The sequence below is a fragment of the Lissotriton helveticus genome, chromosome 1_2 (assembly GCF_964261635.1).
Source record: "Lissotriton helveticus chromosome 1_2, aLisHel1.1, whole genome shotgun sequence".
Taxonomy (NCBI): domain Eukaryota; kingdom Metazoa; phylum Chordata; class Amphibia; order Caudata; family Salamandridae; genus Lissotriton; species Lissotriton helveticus.
Genome location: NC_136058.1, coordinates 209,462,689 through 209,483,970, shown reverse-complemented (window position 1 = coordinate 209,483,970; position 21,282 = coordinate 209,462,689). Strand labels below are relative to the sequence as shown.

The 21,282-nt window shown below is 43.3% G+C and overlaps 1 protein-coding gene across 2 annotated transcripts in view; it reads right to left on the bottom strand.

Moving 5' to 3' along the window:
• SPATA6 (spermatogenesis associated 6) overlaps positions 1–21,282 on the bottom strand; it is a 478,099-nt gene that overhangs the window by 386,159 nt on the left and 70,658 nt on the right. For both annotated transcript variants that reach the window (XM_078671405.1, XM_078671396.1), the window contains exons 2-3: positions 19,495–19,566; positions 17,149–17,430 (exon numbers count right to left, since the gene is read on the bottom strand). In XM_078671405.1, coding sequence (XP_078527531.1) covers positions 17,149–17,430; positions 19,495–19,506 — 294 coding nt within the window. In that variant the 5' untranslated portion in view covers positions 19,507–19,566. The remainder of the gene's footprint in view (positions 1–17,148; positions 17,431–19,494; positions 19,567–21,282) is intronic.

Sequence of the window (21,282 nt, the reverse complement as noted above, 5' to 3'; positions counted from 1 at the left end):
CAAAAACGCTGAAAAAAAATTACGCAGGAAGGGTTAAACCGCTCTACGAATTAATCAAACCGGATTTCAAACAAATCAATTGGACTCAAACACACAGAAATTTAGCGTTCAGTGCAAACAGACATGTTGGCAACTACACATTTACAAACACGCGTAAATATACGCAACTTAGCGATCCGAATAATTCCAGGAAGATGCGGATTCACGTACTTAACCTTTAATGAAGGGGGGAAAGTACCAATTGCTTATAAATCACACTTGTACACACAAGCAGAAATGAAATTCACTTCCACAGAAAAAATTCTGACAGTGGTTCAAACTGCAGTAGCAAAAGAAAGAGCCCTCACACAGGGAAAACGTATAATGGTCGCTACTCCAGTACCTGCTTTAGAAGCAGTAACAAAAGCGAGCATTCTGAATGCAAAGGCTTTACATCCAAGATAGATACAATGGGTTAATATTCTTGCTGCAACAGACGTTGAATACGTTTTTGACCCCTATTTGAAAACACAGGAATTTCTACAATATGAACTAGAATGTCCTCTGCCCACTGAGATTCTGCCTATAGAACAGCACGGATGTATAATTTATACAGACGGATCGGCACAAATCGCAATTTGGGGTAAACAAGCTTATAGTGCTGCGTGTGCGATCGTTAAAGGTAGCTGGCGCGATGGTAAATTCCGACTATGGTCACAAAAACACAATCTCTCGGTGATTGTACAGCTCAGCGAGCTGAACTACAGGCTTTCAAGATGGCGCTCGAAAATACAGATCGCGAATTCCCCACACTCCTAGTGTGCGATTCATATTATTGCGTTCAATCTTATAACGAATAATTGCAGGACTGGATTAAAACGGTTTCAAAGATGCAAAAGGTGACATAATTAAGCTTTGGGAACAAGTAGTTGAGTTACGAAAAGAACTACAAAAAGCTCACGTGATCCATAGACTGAGTCATCAACGTGATGACGTTCACGATGCAGGGAATTCATTGGCTGATGAAGCCGCGAAGGAAGCTGTGCAAACGGCTTCCGTAGCTGCAATCACTCGTTCAAAAGCGAAAATAGACAGCGAAATGATGCAAGCTGTCAATGCTTCAAGCAAAGACAGTGGTACAACATTAGGCTTTCCACTCAAATACCCGTATATAACTGATGCAGATAATGTTCAGTTTGCCCGAATCCTTGGAGTGGGGGATAGAGTAATTCCAAACATGGAACACAGATGAGGACTAATCTTAGCAGCACATGAAGGGCTTGCCTCTGCACATGCAGGTGTTTCTGCTACAGTATCATTATTAAAGCAGCGATACTGGTGGCCGCGCATGAGGAAACAGACCAGAAACTATATTTTAGAATGTGAAATCTGCCAAAAGATAAAAGTCTCTACAGTGAAACGCCCGGCGCAGACCACCCTGTTCAGATAAACCATTAGCTTGCATTTACCTGGACCACTGCGGTCACTTATAGCGGAATAGTAACTATAAATATATCATGGTCGCAGTGGATTCATGCTCGAGATTCATTTGGATGTGGCCCTAGCGCTCGGCTGGCGCCCGAACTGTTATAAAAGATTTGCGAGTCTTATCGGCACATACGCATTCAGCACGCTACATTCTGACCAAGGTCCTGCGTTTAGCTCAAAAGCTTACAAGGAGGCCATGGCCAATCTGGGCGTTGCATTGCGGTATTCTAGTCCATTCCATCCTGAGGGGAATTCGGTTGTGGAGACAAAAAACTGGGACATAAAGTAATCTATAACAGCAAGGGTACTAGGCTTGGGTGACGGGTGGGTAAAACATCTAATAAGTGTCCAACGTAGTCTTAAAAATCTGCCAAGAAGTTCTCTAGGGGAAATCACTCCATATGAAATCCTTTTTGGAACTAGAATGATTGTCCAAGACCTTGATCGCCACACTTCAGTGGTAGAACAAAAACCTTTTGATATCAAAGACCGTTTGGCTGTTTTGCAGGACTTAAATGTAACAAGAAAAAAAATCAAAGAAACGTATTCCTGAAGCAAACGACCACTGAAGAAAAAACACCCGTTCCAGCAAGGCCTGCCAGGATTCCAAAGATTGGGGATCTAGTCGGAGAAAAGATCGCGGACAAGAAGGAATTTGGCCCTTCTTATAGACAACCGGTACCTGTGCTAGCAATCCACGGATCAAGAACAGTACTACTGCCGCCCCTTGCTGGAAGAAAGGAGAACAGGTTTGTATCCATCGACCTGGTAAAACCACATCATGTGGCCGATCATAAGTAGTAGGCCGAGTGGACTCCAAAGATGTAGCAGACGACCGAACTGGCTACAATCAAAGAGGTTTAAACTGAGAGACTGATAACATTTGAAGACTCTGCAGTACAGAATAAAGGACTATGCAACAAAGCCATGGAACTTGTACCTCTTGAGACCCAAATAACAGTTTGTCAAGAAACACCTGTCTACAAAGATATAGCATCCGAGTATACTAATATGACAAGTGATCAAGCGATTTCATCAAATCCGGAAGCAATCCCTACAATTGACAGAACTGCCTCTGGCTATTTCATTAACTTTGATACGTTTTCCGAGGATCCAAGTGAACCTGAAACGCCGCCAGCTGAAAAAACTTTAAAAAATCAAATAACAGATCTCTTTCAACAAATGGAAAAAATATATCTGGTTTCATCATGGGTTGAAGTATGGATTGTCTTAGGTGTACTTTTTCTTCTACTTTGGTTGACTCTGGTATTTACCTTGGGAATGCTGATCAATGGAAAATATAGTACAAAGGACACAATAAGAAAGCACATCAACGTACTCCTCAAGCCGCATAAATCATCCCATTGTGAACAAAGAGACTTGTCAGCAGTAAACATCACAGCCATTCCTATACCAGGTGGTATAGCTTGGGACAGAACTGAATATGACATTCTTGGTCCAGCATAGCTTGAGGGATTTTGTTTCACCCAGCACATTTTTTGATGATTGGGACTTTGAGACTGTTAATAATATGATGTCAGAATTAGAAATGTCTGCAAAATTTACAAATCATGAATACTTAGAAGGTTCATCAGACTATGAACAAATGTACTGTTATATTCACTATGGTCCTCATTTTTTGCATAGATCTGCAAACCCTAGAAATGTTTTTGCTTATAATCAATGGGAAAATTGTCCTACGCCAACAAAGGGTACATCTAAAACATTTTATGACAAATTTCCATACTTTTCAGGCTTTAATATTTCCAAACCAGAATCATTTTACTTTAAAAATGTTAATAGGACAGGAATGAAAAGTATGTTGACAAATACAAAGCAAATTTATTCTGCGACCTTTTATGCTCAGTAGTCTACATTAGGTTTTGACTTTTGGAAAGACACCATTGAGACAAAAACTGTCTGGGGCACACGAGACTGGCTGGTGCAGGGCTTAGAAGCTTTATTTAGAGCCTGCATTATCCCAGAACAAATAATGATTTTGAATGACACTGTTCAAAAGACATCTTGTCTTGGATTAGCTAAGATAAAAGATTTAAACAAACCGTCAGTACCTACACCTACACCAGAAAGAAGTAACACTTCAGAGGGGGTGGTTGGCGTACAAACTATTTCACTTAACAACAGAACAGATCCTGATTGGAAAAAATGGTTAATCTGACCCACAGACGCGAACAACTGTCAAGATAGATTCCTGAATAAAACACAAGGGTTCACTTACACTAGGCCAGCTCCAAGATATGTCCAGAGACAACATCCAGGGATAATAACATCATACAGTGTGGGAAAACTGTGCCTTGAGTGGCTACACTACACTAAAGGAAGTAAAACAACACTTATCTTTACTTAAAGATGGCGTTGATTTAAGGGATTCTTACAAGGATCTGCAAAACCGCGTCATAAACGTTTTATATACTACGGTATCTATGCCATTTATAATGAAGTATGGAAAACAACGCAAGCAGAGACTGCAGAACGAATACGAGAAATTGATTGTATTAATTTAAAGAAATCTCTTTCTGTAGTTGACAATGGGTTAACGACTCTGTCATCCACAATATATTCTTTGGACAGCATAGTATCCTCTGCCATTGACATAATGGAGCAGGACTTAGTCATGTTACAGCATGGTCAGTCACAATTGCGTTCTATAATGCTTTTGGGCTGGACGCTGCAAAACCTTCATTCTGGCTATGTGCCATGGCGTCTAATCAACACCACGTCATTGTTTTCTGAGTTTAACCTTACAAATAAACAAATCACTTTGGCACAGAGAAGGGCTAGGGGCAGACTATACAGTGCTGAGCATTAAAAAACTTGAAAGATTACCGTTAACTGTTTCTGAGAAGCTAGCGACAGAATGGATAATACATGGTACAATCACTCTGCCTGTGAAGAATTTCCATTTTCAGTATTGTTTAAAACATATACCAGTGGGCGTATATGAAAGTTTGGGTAAAGAATACATCAAGATATCCTGGGATTTACCTTATACACACAAATGTTGAAGTGGGGAAAGGAAGTGTTTCTTAGTGGTATAAATTGTGAAAACACACTAAGCGGTTCACTCTTACGCCAGGGTATTAACTTACACGGGGCCTGCGATGGTTCCTCGAACAACTTATCCTGCCACCTGCAAGGTTCTCCAGCTGCAGTGATAGATCCAACTTTTAGGCAGCTTTCTAATGGAAGCTACATTATGTTGAATGATCACAGCTGTTGTGGCATATTGCCAGGAACCCCCTATCTCGTTCATGTGTCAGTCAGGGTCACTTGCTGTATGCAAGTATTGTTTCCTAAAACTAAGTCAGATGGGGAGTTGCCATTATGGCCTTCATTGAACATCTCTTCTATTCGAATTGATACTTTAAGCAGACAAAGCCATTCTTTTACAAAAAACTGTGCCACTGACCTCGGCCAAAGAGACGTATGATCTGCAGGTTGCAAGGACTTCTGTAGAGATACATGCCCTTTTATCGACAAACTGCCCTAAACATTTCTCAGAAATGTTAGGTCGTATCTTAAACATGTCCGATACCAGTGGTATTGTACATGTATTTAAGACGATTTTTTCGGGACTGTTAGCACCCTTTGAAGCATTCCTAGGCATATTTGCAAACTTCGTGCACTCTGTGTTTGGCGGCCTGCCGCATGTTTTGGGTCTCGTAGCAGGAATACCATTTTTATTTGTTCTGCTCCGGTATGGCAAGTCAAGTCACCATCGACACCCAGATCACCTTCGAGAACACCCTCCTGGCAATGAAGTGTCGTGAGCGCATGATACAAATTCTGGGCTTGGCTCGTTTAAGAGATCTAAATACCACTTGGTTTCTATCATTCCGACCAATCTGGCAAAGATGCATCCTACCAGTTCTACGATGCCTGCTATGTGGAGAAAAATGCATGCTAGACATCTGTCTGACACTCCCATCAGTCCTGCCAACGGAAGTTGATACTTTGCTTGAACCTGTAACGGCTCATGCATTGTGTTGTCACCAGCGGCTACCAATCCTGATGACAGCATTCGTTGAGATCTCACAGACGCAAACTGCAGAAAGTGAGAAACGTGGAGCAACAGGCACACAGGTACCATCCACTTCAAACATTGCTAATGCAGCAGACGGCGATGCTTCTCATCTATGTGCAATTGATCTGCTTGACGAGGTAGTCCAACTTTCATCTACAGTAGTAGACAAATTCCCTACCAGCTTAGAGGATTTGATGTTTTCTCCAAACAATAACACTGACTTTTGAAGTTAGCACTCAGTGTTCTCTGAATTCGACCTTCACTTTTCGCAAAACAAACTTCTAAATTTGGAACTCTATTTTTCTATGATTTGACATCTTTCCAAAATTGGAACTTTTTTTGGCACAAAGTAAACTGCTTAAAGTAGAAATATTCCTAGAGAACAAGAATTCTCTGAATACTTCCGAAGAGACAATATTTGACCTTGTCCACAACCAAACGCTTTATATATTCTATCATGGAATTGTCTCGATTTTTTTCTTTCTGTATTTAAGAGCCATTTCATGAATGTATTTTCATGATTCATTCGGATAGCGTATTTTAAATATCATCTATATGCTTTGAATGAAACATTGCTTTTAAATGTGTAAAGCACAAATATTCTTTTCGTTTACAACCATTTTGAATACATTTTTGTGTATTTTGGGTGGGATTTTTAACACATCATGCTTAGATATATTTTCTGTTTTTAGAAACTAGTAATGTCGTACATATAAAAGTGGAGTGGATGTTGTATGGCGTTTTAGGATCCGAGTGAATTTTCCCGATTCATGCCTTTATATAGGTGCAATTCACATTGCCCTAATATAGGCATAGAAATCATTCCCTTATTTAGACATAGCCCATGCAGACCAAATACAGGCATGGCTACTTCCACCCATATCAAATCGTCACAACAATTTCTTGGAAAATTGGCTGAAGCAGTCAGGGACCTTGCCTTGCTTGAATATTGATTTGTCCAAGAACTCACCTACTTTACAAAGAACTACTATTCCCTTGGGGTTCATTCCTGACGTTATTATGCCAGACTTTACGTCAAACTAGACACCTTCAAGGTATAAATATGCCTTCACTTGCTCTAGCAAGACACGGTGGTTCGGAGTAGTTCGACTATCTACTTGCCCAACGCAGTTCGCTACAGCAAGTGCCGAAGGAAGTCGACCCTCCAGCTGACGCACTGATCGAGAGGCTGCATTTCTCTTGGTGAGAATCCAGCTCCAGTGTTTCCAAGCTCCCCTTGCGGGGTATTGGGAAATCGAGTCACGAGACTGAGATCCTTCATTCTAAACTAAGGTTTGGAGCTTGTTAGAACCTAGAGAAACCTTGGATAGATTCTTGGCAAAGAAAAACTAAACCTATGCTACACCACACTTACTTCTTCCAGCGTACTGGGCTCAGGTTAGGTACATTGAGGTAGGCGTATTTTAGAAGCACCAGTTGAGTACTTTTAGCCCTTGTTATTTATGTATGTATTTATATATGGCTTAGAAACCATACAATGCTCTTACAGTATTATTTTATAATATTGTTCTCGCTGTACGCATAATACTTTGCAGTCTGCATTACGATTGTAGCAGTTCACTTTTCTTGCATGAGAAAGTAGACTGTTCATTAACCCTTTTATTGAAAACGCATGTCTCTCTATTTGTCTGCACCTCTGTAGAAACGAAGCATGCACGAGTGACTAAGTGAAATACTTCTATTGTTTCCACGACTCTAGAGATACTTTTCTTATTCTTGGGAAACAAAGTTGTCATGTTTATGCGGTTGTCAGAAACTAATCCCGTCTTGTGAATTTGAGAATGTTTCTAGTGACCTCTGAGCTAGCTAGCATTCACTATTAAGTTTAATATATTCAATAGAGACCTAGTCGCCCTCAGTCCTACGTCTAATCTATAGGATATATTATTCCAATGCGCAGAGCCTATTGGGAATATAGGAACTACAGTACATGGCGCCTAACGTTTGGTAAGGCACTAATTTAACGCTAGATACTAAAGTAACTCGGTCGTGCTTTTCTCAGAGACCCCTTTTTCCCGTAAAAAAATACTCCAATAGACATCTGGAGTGGGTGAAAGGATAAAATATGCGCCATAACTAAGTAGGACGAAAATCCTATGTATTCGTTTTTGGTTTATTCAACGTTGAAGGCTACAATGTTCCAAAATATTGTGCACCTTATCTTTGTTTCCTTTGAACTTGCTCTGCAACTTTCATTAAACAATGACCGAAGACGACGACAACGCAACCGGTGAAGCTGCAGCCCTACGCGGCTTAGACGTTACAGGTTTCCAACAGGACGACTTGGATTCTATAATCATCCCAGAAAATTTAAGGAAAGCCATCACTATAAAACTTATAACAAATGGCCTATCATCAAGAGGTGGTAGGGTGATTTTTGTGATAGAGGCACACGAATATCGGCAGACAAAGGTATTCTATTCATGGATTATATTCCCTGAAGCAAATTCAGTAACACATGTGTTTCACTTCTACAAAGTAGAGGAACATCCAACGGAATACGTTCCTTTAGAGGATATTGAAATTCCACTAACTTACCAAGAGCATGCACTCTGGTTTAAAGGCGCCCTACACCATCAAAATCACATTACCAGGCTCGGTCCTCTAGGTAGACCAGGAGCAACATGTCCGGTACTAGCCAGCTATACACCACATCCTGACATTGAAGAAATGTCAGGTGATGAACTATTAGTTCAACTAAAACAACCAATAAAAATATATAGACAATTGGTTCAATTTGGCATGCAGACTAACAGTCCAACCTCCTATAAGGATTCCACAACACACCCCTTACCAGGGGAACACAAATAAAATCACACCACAAACTATACAATCGGTCATTGGCAAATTACCTACAAAAAAGGAACAAATTCCATTCTGGATAGCTCAAAAAATTACTCAAATCGAGGTAGTATTTACTGATACTACCCCTCATGAGAAACACAGGATTTTAACAATTTGTTTACCGATGGGGATCGCACAACACCTGGAAGACTGCAACACTTGGGGTACAGTCTTTGCTGCAATCTACACAATAACACATTCTTCCCGCGTACTAGGCTCAGGTTAGGTACACTGAGGTAGGCGTATTTTAGAAGCACCAGTTGAGTACTTTTAGCCCTTGTTATTTATGTATGTATTTATATCTGGTTTAGAAACCATACAATGCTCCTACAGTATTATTTTATAATATTGTTCTCGCTGTACGCATTATACTTTGCAGTCTGCATTACGATTGTAGCAGTTCACTTTTCTTGCATGAGAAAGAAGACTGTTCAATAAACCTTTTATTGAAAATGCCAGTCTCTCTATTTCTCTGCACCTCTGTAGAAACGAAGCATGCACGAGTGACTAAGTGAAATACTTCTATTGTTTCCACGACTCTAGAGATACTTTTCTTATTCTTGGGAAACAAAGTTGTCATGTTTATGCGGTTGTCAGAAACTAATCAAGAACGTTTCTAGTGACCTCTGAGCTAGATGGCATTCACTATTAAGTTTAATATATTTGATAGAGACCTAGTCGACCTCACTCCTACGTCTAATCTATAGGATATATTATTCCAAGGCGGTAGGGTGACTGTGGCAGAGTTTCCCCGACCCGCTTGTTCACCAGAGGTGCCTAAATCGTGCTTTATGCTGTGCCTGAGAAATTTTAAAAATACATTTTACTCTGTTGTCGATTTAAAATTTTTATTTGGAAACTGATTTTAAAGTTTATGTGTGCTAGCCTGTACCGTGCAATATCAGTTGCGCTGCTGCAAATGATCTTCTCCCTAATCTGAACTGAGAGGGGGGGACGGTTACCTTCAGGGCAGCTGAGGAAGCCTGGGCTCGATTACCACTCCTGCCCGCCCGGGCCGACGCGGTAGCCAGTACCGTTGCGCGGAGGGCGGGTCAGGGAGAGCCAGGCATTTCCTGTTTCTCACTGGAGCGGTTAGCGCTCTAGTGGTGCATTTCTAGGGCTATTTAGGCTGAGCCAGAACATCGGCGATCTGCGGTAGGGTGACTGTGGCAGAGTTTCCCCGACCCGCTTGTTCACCAGAGGTGTCTAAATCGTGCTTTATGCTGTGCCTGAGAAATTTAAAAAATACATTTTACTCTGTTGTCGATTTAAAAATTTAATTTGGAAACTGATTTTAAAGTTTATGTGTGCTAGCTTGTACCGCGCTATATCAGTTGCGCTGCTGCAAATTATCTTCTCCCTAATCTGAACTGAGAGGGGGGGACGATTACCTTCAGGGCAGCTGAGGAAGCCTGGGCTCGATTACCACTCCTGCCCGCCCCGGTCCGACGTGGTAGATAGTACCGTTGCGCGGAGGGCGGGTCAGGGAGAGCCAGGCATTTCCTGTTTCTCACTGGAGCGGTTAGCGCTCTAGTGGTGCATTTCCAGGGCTATTTAGGCTGAGCCAGAACATCGGCGAGCTGCGGTAGGGTGACTGTGGCAGAGTTTCCCCGACCCGCTTGTTCACCAGAGGTGGCTAAATCGTGCTTTATGCTGTGCCTGAGAAATTTTATAAATACATTTTACTCTGTTGTCGATTTAAAAATTTAATTTGGAAACTGATTTTAAAGTTTATGTGTGCTAGCTTGTACCGCGCTATATCAGTTGCGCTGCTGCAAATTATCTTCTCCCTAATCTAAACTGAGAGGGGGGGATGGTTACCTTCAGGGCAGCTGAGGAAGCATGGGCTCGATTACCACTCCTGCCCGCCCCGGTCCGACGCGGTAGCCAGTACCGTTGCACAGAGGGCGGGTCAGGGAGAGCCAGGCATTTCCTGATTCTCATTGGAGCGGTTAGCGCTCTAGTGGTGCATTTCCAGGGCTATTTAGGCTGAGCCAGAACATCGGCGAGCTGCGGTAGGGTGACTGTGGCAGAGTTTCCCCGGCCCGCTTGTTCACCAGAGGTGCCTAAATCGTGCTTTATGCTGTGCCTGAGAAATTTTAAAAATACATTTTACTCTGTTGTCGATTTAAAAATTTTATTTGGAAACTGATTTTAAAGTTTATGTGTGCTAGCTTGTACCGCGCTATATCAGTTTCACTGCTGCAAATTATCTTCTCCCTAATCTGAACTGAGAGGGGGGGACGGTTACCTTCAGGGCAGCTGAGGAAGCCTGGGCTCGATTACCACTCCTGCCCGCCCCGGTCCGACGTGGTAGCCAGTACCGTTGCGCGGAGGGCGGGTCAGGGAGAGCCAGGCATTTCCTGTTTCTCACTGGAGCGGTTAGCGCTCGAGTGGTGCATTTCCAGGGCTATTTAGGCTGAGCCAGAACATCGGCGAGCTGCAGTAGGGTGACTGAGGCAGAGTTTCCCCGACCCGCTTGTTCACCAGAGGTGCCTAAATCGTGCTTTATGCTGTGCCTGAGAAATTTTAAAAATACATTTTACTCTGTTGTCGATTTAAAATTTTAATTTGGAAACTGATTTTAAAGTTTATGTGTGCTAGCTTGTACCGCGCTATATCAGTTGCGCTGCTGCAAAATATCTTCTCCCTAATCTGAACTGAGAGGGGGGACGGTTACCTTCAGGGCAGCTGAGGAAGCCTGGGCTCGATTACCACTCCTGCCCGCCCCGGTCCCACGCGGTAGCCAGTACCGTTGCGCGGAGGGCGGGTCAGGGAGAGCCAGGCTTTTCCTGTTTCTCACTGGAGCGGTTAGCGCTCTAGTGGTGCATTTCCAGGGCTATTTAGCCCTCGCCTGCTCCTGAGCGCGCAGGTGAGCCGAAGACACGCCGAGAGTAGCCAAAGAGTAGCCCGTCTGCGCCCGTCCGCGACTGGACGTGGCTAGGGGCTATGGACGCTGCTCAAGTTAGCACTGACCCCATGGTGGTCCGCCGAATCAGGTACACAGCCCAAGCCCTTAAAATCCTGTGTTCGTGATTTCTGGTCAACGCCCTTTTTCGTGTATCCACTGCCGCTTTCAGGCATCTCATGTTGCTACCTTATCTGGTTATAACATAGGGGGGACTATAGTTCAAAATGGTTTGAAATGCTTTCTACTTAACATTCGTTCCCTGCCCAAGCATCATTGTGAGCTTTGGGACCTCATCACTATGGCAAAACCCCAGATCTGCTTCTTAACTGAAACCTGGCTAAAACCACACACGGTCCCTGCCATCACCTTAGGGATCCCTGCTGGATATAAAATCTCCAGGCTTGACCGTCCGACTAAAACTGGGGGTTGCATTGCCATAGTATACGAAGAAGGACTAAAGGTTTCTATAATTGAACAAAGAAGCTGATCCTTGATGGAAGTGTTGATCTTCAAGGTTAGTTCAGCCTCCAAAGCTCATTGGAAGGGAGCATTATTAGTCTACCGCCCTCCAGGGCCGAGTACGGGCTTTACTCTATCTTTGACCGAACTCTTGGCCCCGTACTTTAAAGCTAAAGAAGATTTCCTTCTTCTGAGGGATTTTAATATCCATGTAGATTCTCCTAACCTCCCTGAGACGCTGTCTTTGCTTTCCGACCTTGCTCTTTTAGGGCTTCAAATACAGAACAGCGGTCCAACACACATAGGAGGCCACACTCTAGACCTAATTTTCTCCAACTGTCCCAAAATATTGTGTCGACCTCCGACCCGAGTAAACTGGTCAGATCATTTCATGATTGAATTCTCCCTCCTTGGTTTGCACAAACCTAATAAACAGCCTGCTCTTCCACCCCAGTGGCGGAGACAGTGGTTTAAGGTGACACTGGATGACTTACAGAAGGTATGGGTTGAACCCATCATCTTAGCTAAAGACAACGTGGAGTCTGCCCTTACTGAAGCAGTTAATTTGTTGGCTCCAATGAAACTGCATAAACAGCGTCACTTATCTAAGCAGGAGATTTGGTACACTGATCAACTTAGATTGGAGAAACAAAGATGCAGGAAACTGGAAAAAGTTTGGAGGAAAAATTACTCTGAGGAAGGTAGGAAGGAATACTATAGCTTGTGAGAGCCCGGACGACTTCTCTCAATCCCTGTGTGATGATATCTCCTTATTCTTCAAAAATAAAATAGAGTTGATCTATGACAAAATCACTAAAGTCACAAACCTTAAAGGCTGCGCCAACAGTACCCCTCCTATACCACGTACACATAATGGAGGTACATTTACTGTCTTTCCTGAGATTAGTCAAGGAGATATCTACTCTTTGATAAGTCACATCAAAACAGGGTCCCCTTCAGATTTCCTGCCCGCCAAGATGGTGGCCTCTTTAAGCAACTTATTTTGCCCCTTGATTCAGACAGTGATTAATCTCTCACTTAACGAAGGACAAGTGCCCCCGGAATGGAAAAAAGCTGTAGTGAATCCTATCCGTAAGAACTCGGCCTTACCTTGGACAGACCTACCCAACCTCCGCCCCATTTCCCTTCTGCCGTATTTGAGCAAGATAACCGAGAAGCATGTGAATACCCATTTGTCTAATTTCATCAAGGCGTCGGGAGGGCTGGACCACACGCAATCAGGTTTCAGACCCAATTACAGCACCGAATAAGCTCTCCTCTCTGTGACAGATACCATCAGAATGGCACAGGACAGAGGGGATCAATGATTCTGGTGCTGTTGGACCTGTCGGCAGCCTTCGACACGGTATCACATGATATTCTTCTCGGTCGTCTGCAGGAGGTGGGGGTAGGAGGTCGGGCTCTGTCCTGGTTTGAGAGTTTTCTCTCAGGCCGCTCACAAAGTGTCAGCTTGGGCTCCCATCATGCCATCTCTAGGGAACTCACCAAGGGAGTTTCACAGGGCTCATGCTTAAGCCCCACATTATTTAATGTGTATGTGGCCTCCTTGGCTGACATTGTGAGAGCGTATGGATTCATCCCAATGTCGTATGCTGACGACACCCAGTTTTTGTTTCCATTCCAAACTTCACTTCTGCTATCAAACACGCTTTTGCTGAAGGAATGAGAGCAGTGTCTGAATGGATGGCCTCCAATTGCCTACAATGTAATGTGGGCAAGACCGAGGTCATGCTTTTTGGGAAGGCCCCCCTCCTATTGTCACCGGAATGGTGGCCTGTGGACTTGGGACCTATCCCTTGTATTAAACAGGCAGTGAAGAATCTGGGCGTGCGACTGGACCAGGGATTACTGCTAAAAGAACACGCAAATCAGGTGACAGGATCCTGCTTTCGGGTAATCGGACTCCTGAAACGCGTATTTCCATTCTTGTCGGACATCTATAGAAAGACCCTTGTCCAGGCCCTTGTAGTCAGTCGGTTAGACTATTGTAATGATCTTTTTTTATCTGCTAATGAGGATGTACTTAGCAAACTGCAGGTTGCCCAAAATACTGCGGCCAGGCTGGTCCTTAATGTGCCGCCCAGAACTCCCTCTCGCCCTCTTCTGGAAAAACTCCACTGGCTGCCCATCCGCCAGCGGGTTAAATTCAAAATTTGTTGTATCATACAGAGCCTCTTTGGCACAGGCCCCCAATATCTGGTTGAAAAATTCAGCACATATAAACCTGGACGGTCTCTTCGATCCAGCAATCAATTATTGCTACAGGTTCCCTTAATCAGAAAGGCAAGGCAGGGTGGTGGTGCACTTTCGTATATGGGCCCCACCCTCTGGAACAAACTTCCCTTTAGTTTGAGACAAACCGCTAACCATTTTGCTTTTAGGAAAGCATTAAAAACACACCTGTTTCTGACAGCATAACATTTTTGGGTGATTTCTTATAGCCCCTTTTATGCACTTACGGAGAACCAAGCGTGGAGATACCCCTCCGGGGGTCGAATCCTGGGCAATACAAGCATATAAATAAATAATAAATAAATAAATGCGGAGAGCCTATTGGGAATATAGGAACTACACTACACTTCATCAGTAAGAGGTTACTTCCACAGGAACAGAGGTGGGGTGCAATTGAGTGTGAGGCACTTGCTGTTGTCTGGGCACTGAAGAAGTTGAGACTATACTTGTTTGGGACTCACTTCCGGGTTCATACAGACCACAGGCCCCTCAGATGGTTGATGAAGATGAGAGGTGAGAATCCAAAGCTGTTGTGGTGGTCCATTTCCCTACAGGGGATGGACTTCACAGTGGAACACCGCCCTTGTACATTACACGCCAATGCTGATGGTCTGTCCAGATTTTTCCGCCTTAGTGAAGAGAACTCCCAAGCGTTGGGTAGTTCTTCCCACATTTCAGCTGGAGGGGACACGTGTTAGACCCGGCACCATTGGCATGGGTCTCCCTTCCATTTTTTTGCTGTTGCCTCCAGTGTTTTTGCTATGTTTTTGCTGGTCTAGATGCTTTGGGTACTTTGCCACTGCTATTCAGTGCAACGCATCACCTACCCTGAGCAGCAGTAAGAAACTGACGCATCCACTCCCCTGAGTGTAAGGAACGGAGCAACAACTTCCCTGCGACCCTTTGTTTGTTTTGCATGACGCATCTAAGGTACTTTGAGAGTAAAGTGTTGCATTTACCATCTACATTGAACTAAGCTATTTCTACCATTTAAAATGTCTTATTTTTGATTTCTGGATTTTTGTCGTTAGGTCTTGTGTTAAGTCTAGTAAAGAAATTTTCTAAACTGGTGTTGTCTATTTGTAGTGTTTTCACTGTATTACTGTATGTGTTCACAAATGCTTTATACACTGGCTCTGAGATACGCCTGCATGCTTGTGCAAGCTACCAAGGGGGTGAGCAGGAGTTATTTAGGAGTGTAGCCCCCTTACCCTGACTAGAAGCAAGGGTCCCAATTTGGACAAAGGTACCTACCCCTGTCAACTAGAGACGCCCAATTCTAACATTGGTGGTCAGCGGTGAGGATTTGGACTTGCATTTGTGACTCACATACAGTGATTGGTGTACACTACTAGTGAGTGCAGACCACAATGCGACCACATACTTTTTGGTAGAATTTCATTAATCATTATTGGTGAATCTGAAGCAGAAGTCCAAAACAAGGGAGGATCAAATTATCACAAGGGGCGAAGGAGGGGTGGGGGGAGATTTTAGGAGTGCCAGGTACTGGCAAAGAGGACCATCTTGTTAAAACATTGCTGCGTTTTTAGTTTGGGGGCTGTAGGGGTGCCACGGACAGTGAGCCACTCTGTAACAGGCCATGGTAACATTTTGTGTCACTCATATCCTGGCTGGAAGTAAGCGTGAAAGGGGGTTCTAAATAACCCCCAAAGTCCATCTCCTTTCAAATGAATGCTCACACTGTGGATACTTTTACACTTTAGGGAGGCCAGGTTGCCCATAGCATGATGAAACTCCTTAACACCTCTGTATTTTCTTCTCCTTCTTCAACTTTCCTGCCTCTCCTCAACTGCTCCTCTCTACCTTTCTACCCTCCTGCTTCATCTCTCTCTCCACTATAATAAAGAAGCACCTTTTATGATTTTTTTCCGGCTTACGGTATTCCAATGGGTGCCGGGCTTTGTGATCGAAGGAGCTCCTCCGGCAAAATGCACAATGGGGAAAAAACTAAACCGAGACATGGCTCAGAAGAAAAAGAGAAGACCCACACAAGTAGCTGCATTTACTCTGTTTGTAACTATAAGCACTATTGCTAGGGATTGCACACATTCTACCAATGTCAAGGGCCATTGTCAGCTTAAGCCACTCCTCTCCTACTCATCACTATTCTGTCTGCGAGTAAGGGGGAAGGAAAGTGGGGATAAATGAGGAAGTAGGGGGGTGAGCTGAGAGAATGAAAAAATGAAAGTAATTAACCACTTGTAACTGTTATTGCAATGTTGAACCAGAGATCAGTTTCAGCCTTGTTTGTCATCATCAGTGACAGAAGCTTGAGTTCAGGCGCACATTGGCTATGGGTTTTTGTTTTGTTTTCTTTTTTTTAAGTTTTATATAGCGCAAACTAGACCAGTGGATATCAGGTATCAGAGCGCTTTACATGAGCACCAATTGCGTTAGAGATGGACACATTCATTTTTGTTCGGCACAGAGAGATTAAATGATTTCGCCAGAATCACGAGATGTTGAGCGTCATTGCCAAGACTCGATCCTGGCTCCCCAGCTTCGAGGCCGACCGCTCTTGCCATAAGGCTACATCCTCTCCATCTGGGGTGTCTCACTGAGAAACATAAAAAGTTCTTCTCCAAAGTTTCTTCCACCGGCTTCTGCCTTCCAGTCTGGATCTTGGAGCCAGCAAGCGCTCACATGCACATGGGCCACTGAAGTAAGAAGCAGCACATGATCATAGGAAACCTGGCCCAACAAATGGACTATGGACTAGTGATTTAATTTAGCTGACCATTACATCCAACTACAGCCCCTTTCCCTTGGACTGGATGAGGGGATCGAGCGTGCCACTCTATAGCCTCAACCTGCCAGCAATGTGCAGCCTGGACAGGATTGCTGTATGACAGGGGACAATCCATCAGGGGTGTATATATGACCCATCCAGCCCTGAAATCGATCCCTCCCCCGACATCTTACCAGGGAATCCTCTAGGCCCTGCAAGGCCAAGGCAACACTGATATTTGCATTGGTATATGCACTTAAAAAAGGCTTCCTATTCAGTTTTAAATTAGATCTTGACTGGCTCTTGAACTGTAATCTTTGATGTTTACCTTCGTAAAGCAAATCATAGAGTGAAATCATCCCAATCAAAACATGACAGTTTAGAGAAAGGGACACATACATGTCTTACTACAAATGGTGGTTTAGCGTCTGTTTCTTTTTTGAACTCATATGGGCCCAGATTTAATTGGGCTAGTCGTTGCCTGGCGTCATCTGACAGCTCACACATTCGTCTTTTTGTATAAGGAGACGGAGATCGCGATTTGGAGGCTACTGTGGGCTGCTCGTAGCTTCTTGCTCTTGGCGACGTCTGTTTCTCCTGGAACTGGTTTGACACGGTCTGGGAAGCCTTTGTCTCTAGTCTTACCACTGGCGTTGACTGATGCACTTTACTTAAATAATTCTGAAAAGTAAAGGTCAAAATAAAATGGTTTAACTTGGAGTAACAACATGCATAAGTTATAAAAAGAACAGAAACGTAAACAAGTTTGGGGTGAAAGATATCTACACAAATCCCCTCAAATGTGTACCTTACGGGGAGAAGTGAGGATAAGTCAGAATCTCTTAAAGGAGCAGATATTAGTGATTTCTTTAGGAGCAAAGAGTAGAAAGCCATTGCCTAAGGAACATGCTAGAGGAAGGGGTCGAGCTGATACAAAAAGAATCAAATCAGTTGATGACTGCGCATCCACACTATGAGTGACAAAGTAAGAGGCTTTCGTCTGGTTGAGAGCCATTGCGTGCAAGATGTTCTCCATTTACAAAGGTAGATTGAATCTCAATTTTTAGCAAGTGGATAGCAGGAGGGGAGGGTATCAGACATGAAGGTGTACTGGCTGTACAAGGCAGATGAGGGGCATTTCATGAGTACTTGACGAGAGCAGTGAGCAAGCTTTTGGGGAAGGAACAATTGCAGTGGGCATATGACGGACAGTGCCACTGTGGTAAGTAAGTCACTAAGTAGAATTTAAGTTTAGATTACTGCGTAGGGTGGTTTCATAAGTGTCAAAGGTAGGAACAGTGAACATGAAGTGGTCAGATGAAAAGATGTTGATGGCGGGGGTGCACATTAAGGAGCTGAGGCATAAGATATGGTCCAGTAGTTTGCCATGACAATGAGCGAGTGTTGGAGAGTTCAGGATTAGGGGTGGAACTAGGTGAGAAGACAGACTGTGATGGACATCAAACTGATAAGTGATCAAGCTCTCTTCGGTGCAGGAAGACTTAGCTTCCACACAATAAATATGAGCTGACTTTTGGTTAGGGTTTATGTTTTATAAAAGAAAGTGTGCTAGAACAAGAATCAGGGTAGAGAAGGAGTCTGGGAGGCAAAAGAAGTAAAGCCCCCCTTGAAGTGCGCATGGGAAGAGTGCCTCTAGAAGACGTGGAGAAATTGGAATACAAGAGAACCCATATTCAAAGAAGTGGTGATCTCAATTACAAGCACCCATTGAGGGGGACAACGCAACTAGAAATAAGATGGATGCCGGGTTGTATGAACAATGAGGGTGAAGGAAGGGCCATCGATTGGAGGTTGGCAGAGACATGCATTATAAAGAGAATTAAATGACTAAACTGGGCAGTTGGGAAGGTGGAGTAAGAGAGGCCACCAGGAGACTGGGGCAGACCCAAGTAACCAAAAAATCAGGGCTATTCCACATTCAAGAGTTAAGAATATTTAAATTATACCTGCTTATCGGCATTGCTATTTTGAGAATAGTATCACTGCAGAACTTTTTTTCAGCTATTCAATCTCGAGAGTATTATGGACAAGGACATAACCACGTTATTTTAAACATAATTGCGACAGTTCAAGATTTTCTAGCGTCTTGTCCAGCCATCTGGCTACAAACTGTTCCATAATCAGGTGGGTAATATGTCTGACATTCACAATCTCGTTGAGATTCAGGCCTGCTTTCTTCTAGGAAATTTAAGACAATGCCTTGTTTGCAGAAATGAATAACTGTAACCATCTACAGGGAGTATTTGATAGCAATGCATAACATTAGGACCAAAGCAGCTGAGAGGAATGAGATTTCTGCCCTGCTAAACTCAAGGCATATCGCATCAGAGGATTTTGCATCCTTAAACATAGCGCATAAGTGAGAGGAAAGCCTTGTCTTCCTATTGGTTTTGTACAGTCCCACGGGGAGTCTGTGCTCGCATGGAGACTTCCCAGAAGTCACATCCTCTGTTGCTATCTGAATATCATCTTCAATTCTACACCCCTCCACCATGGGAATATGCTGACAAAGTCAGCATTCTAACACCTTCTAGAAAATCTTTATGGGTGAAGTGTGCTATGGAGAATTGTTCACACCTATTCCTAAGCAGGCAAAAATCGCTCATTTAAAAGCGAAATCAAAGTAACAAAAATAAGGTCAAGTTCCTATTCATGTGATTGCAATGCAGACGTTTATTTATATTTAAATAAAAAAAAAGGGGCGAAAAAAAGAAAAACACCAACCTGTTGTTGCATCTTTAGCAGGCACTCTTTAATGCAGAACAATGTAGACAGTTCCAATTTTGCACAAAAAGCCTTGAGGAGAAAAAAGCCAATAATTAAACATCAAGGTCTAGACAAAGTTACCCAGGAAATAAATGTCACCTGATGCAACAAACCAGTTCTAATTTTCAAGCATCTCTTTTGTTAGACTCAGCCTTTAATAAAGATAATTAGAAAGGGCAGTACAGCAATACTAAATGTCACACAGATAACATTTGCATTTCTGACAATTCAATTACAGATGATTATATTGCTTTTGTACAACAATTAAGGGTTGGCTTTTATTGCAAAACATTTCCATGGCAGCAGCCTCTGAAAAGATTGCAAGTGCCTTACTGTGCAGCAAACGTATTCAATGTTTTATCAATTACACTAAATATAAGCAACAATGAAAAACTGATATATTTTTATACAACTGCCTTTTTCCAGAGTTTAATACCTGGTTATCTATCTGGGAATGTACTTTATGTGAACTGTGATAATATGTGTTCCTGAATTGAATGTAGGCCATTGATATTCTATGACAATTAATAAAGATAAAAGGAAAAAAATACTAAGCAAAAAAGAAAATATAGCTAGCATGCATTGCTAAATAACTGACCAAAGTGCAACGCTCTCTCTCTCAGTTGGATGATGGGAAATTCAATCTCTCCATTAGTTTCAGTGGCAATCCAAAGGGCACTTGCATTAAACATCTTAACGATGGCCTTTAATCAACGCAGATTTCCATTACCTAATGCATTATAAACCAAAACCAGGATGCAAGCACAGAAACTTTAACTACATATTCTGTGTAACAGGCTACATCTGCTGACTGTCAATTAGTGCTAAGTTTCAACCGCATCTGGTGGAAATGTAACCACACTCTGTGACATTTTTGACTTACCGAAAATGCATGGGAACAGTCAAGCTCTCAGGTAATCGATAGTACAAATGTCGCAAAATATACTATGGATCTATTTTTTGCACCAGATGGGTCACTAACGACGTGGTTGCCACAGCCTGGACTGATCACAGACTGATTTAATTTCACAAGATCTCTTCTAATCTGAAAACAACAACAAATTCAATTCAATGAATGCAGTTATTTATTTGGATAAACTTGATGTCCTGAATGTAATAACTAATTTAGTCGCCCAATTAGCTTCAATACAAGGAGATGTAGTGTTGCGCTCTAGACTCCGACGCCCGACGTCATGACGCGGCGCGCCGGAGCCTGGGCGGAACACTAGCGCATGCGCGCAAGAGGTGGAGAAAGAGCGCGAAGGAGAGACGGGAGAGAGAAGCGACCGGAGCTGGTGTATGTTACACGCTTGGCGCTCTGTTTATAGCGCGACCTGTGTACCTTAATAAAAAGGTTTGGCTCAGATATACTTACTGTCTTCTGTGAAGGGGGAGAGCAAGGAACAACATTACAGTGGCGACGAGGACTGGGATCACCCCACCCCCCCACACAGCACCGCCGAGGAAGCTGCTTCAGGAGCACAAGGAGCCACAGGTCAGAGAGTGAGAAGAGAGCCATAAGCCTGAAAGCAGGCCCAGAAAATAGCGCTATTCACAACAGAGCGTGGCAGCAGCACGACACACCAGTACCCAGCATAGCAATTAGCCCTGCCACCTCAGGGCAGTACAAGGCCAGCACTGCGCAGCAGATAACACAGCTGAGACCCTGGCAGAAAAAAGAGACAGTGATAGGGAGGAAGGAGAAGTGCACCTCCCCAGCACCTCACAAGACAACCCAATTGATGC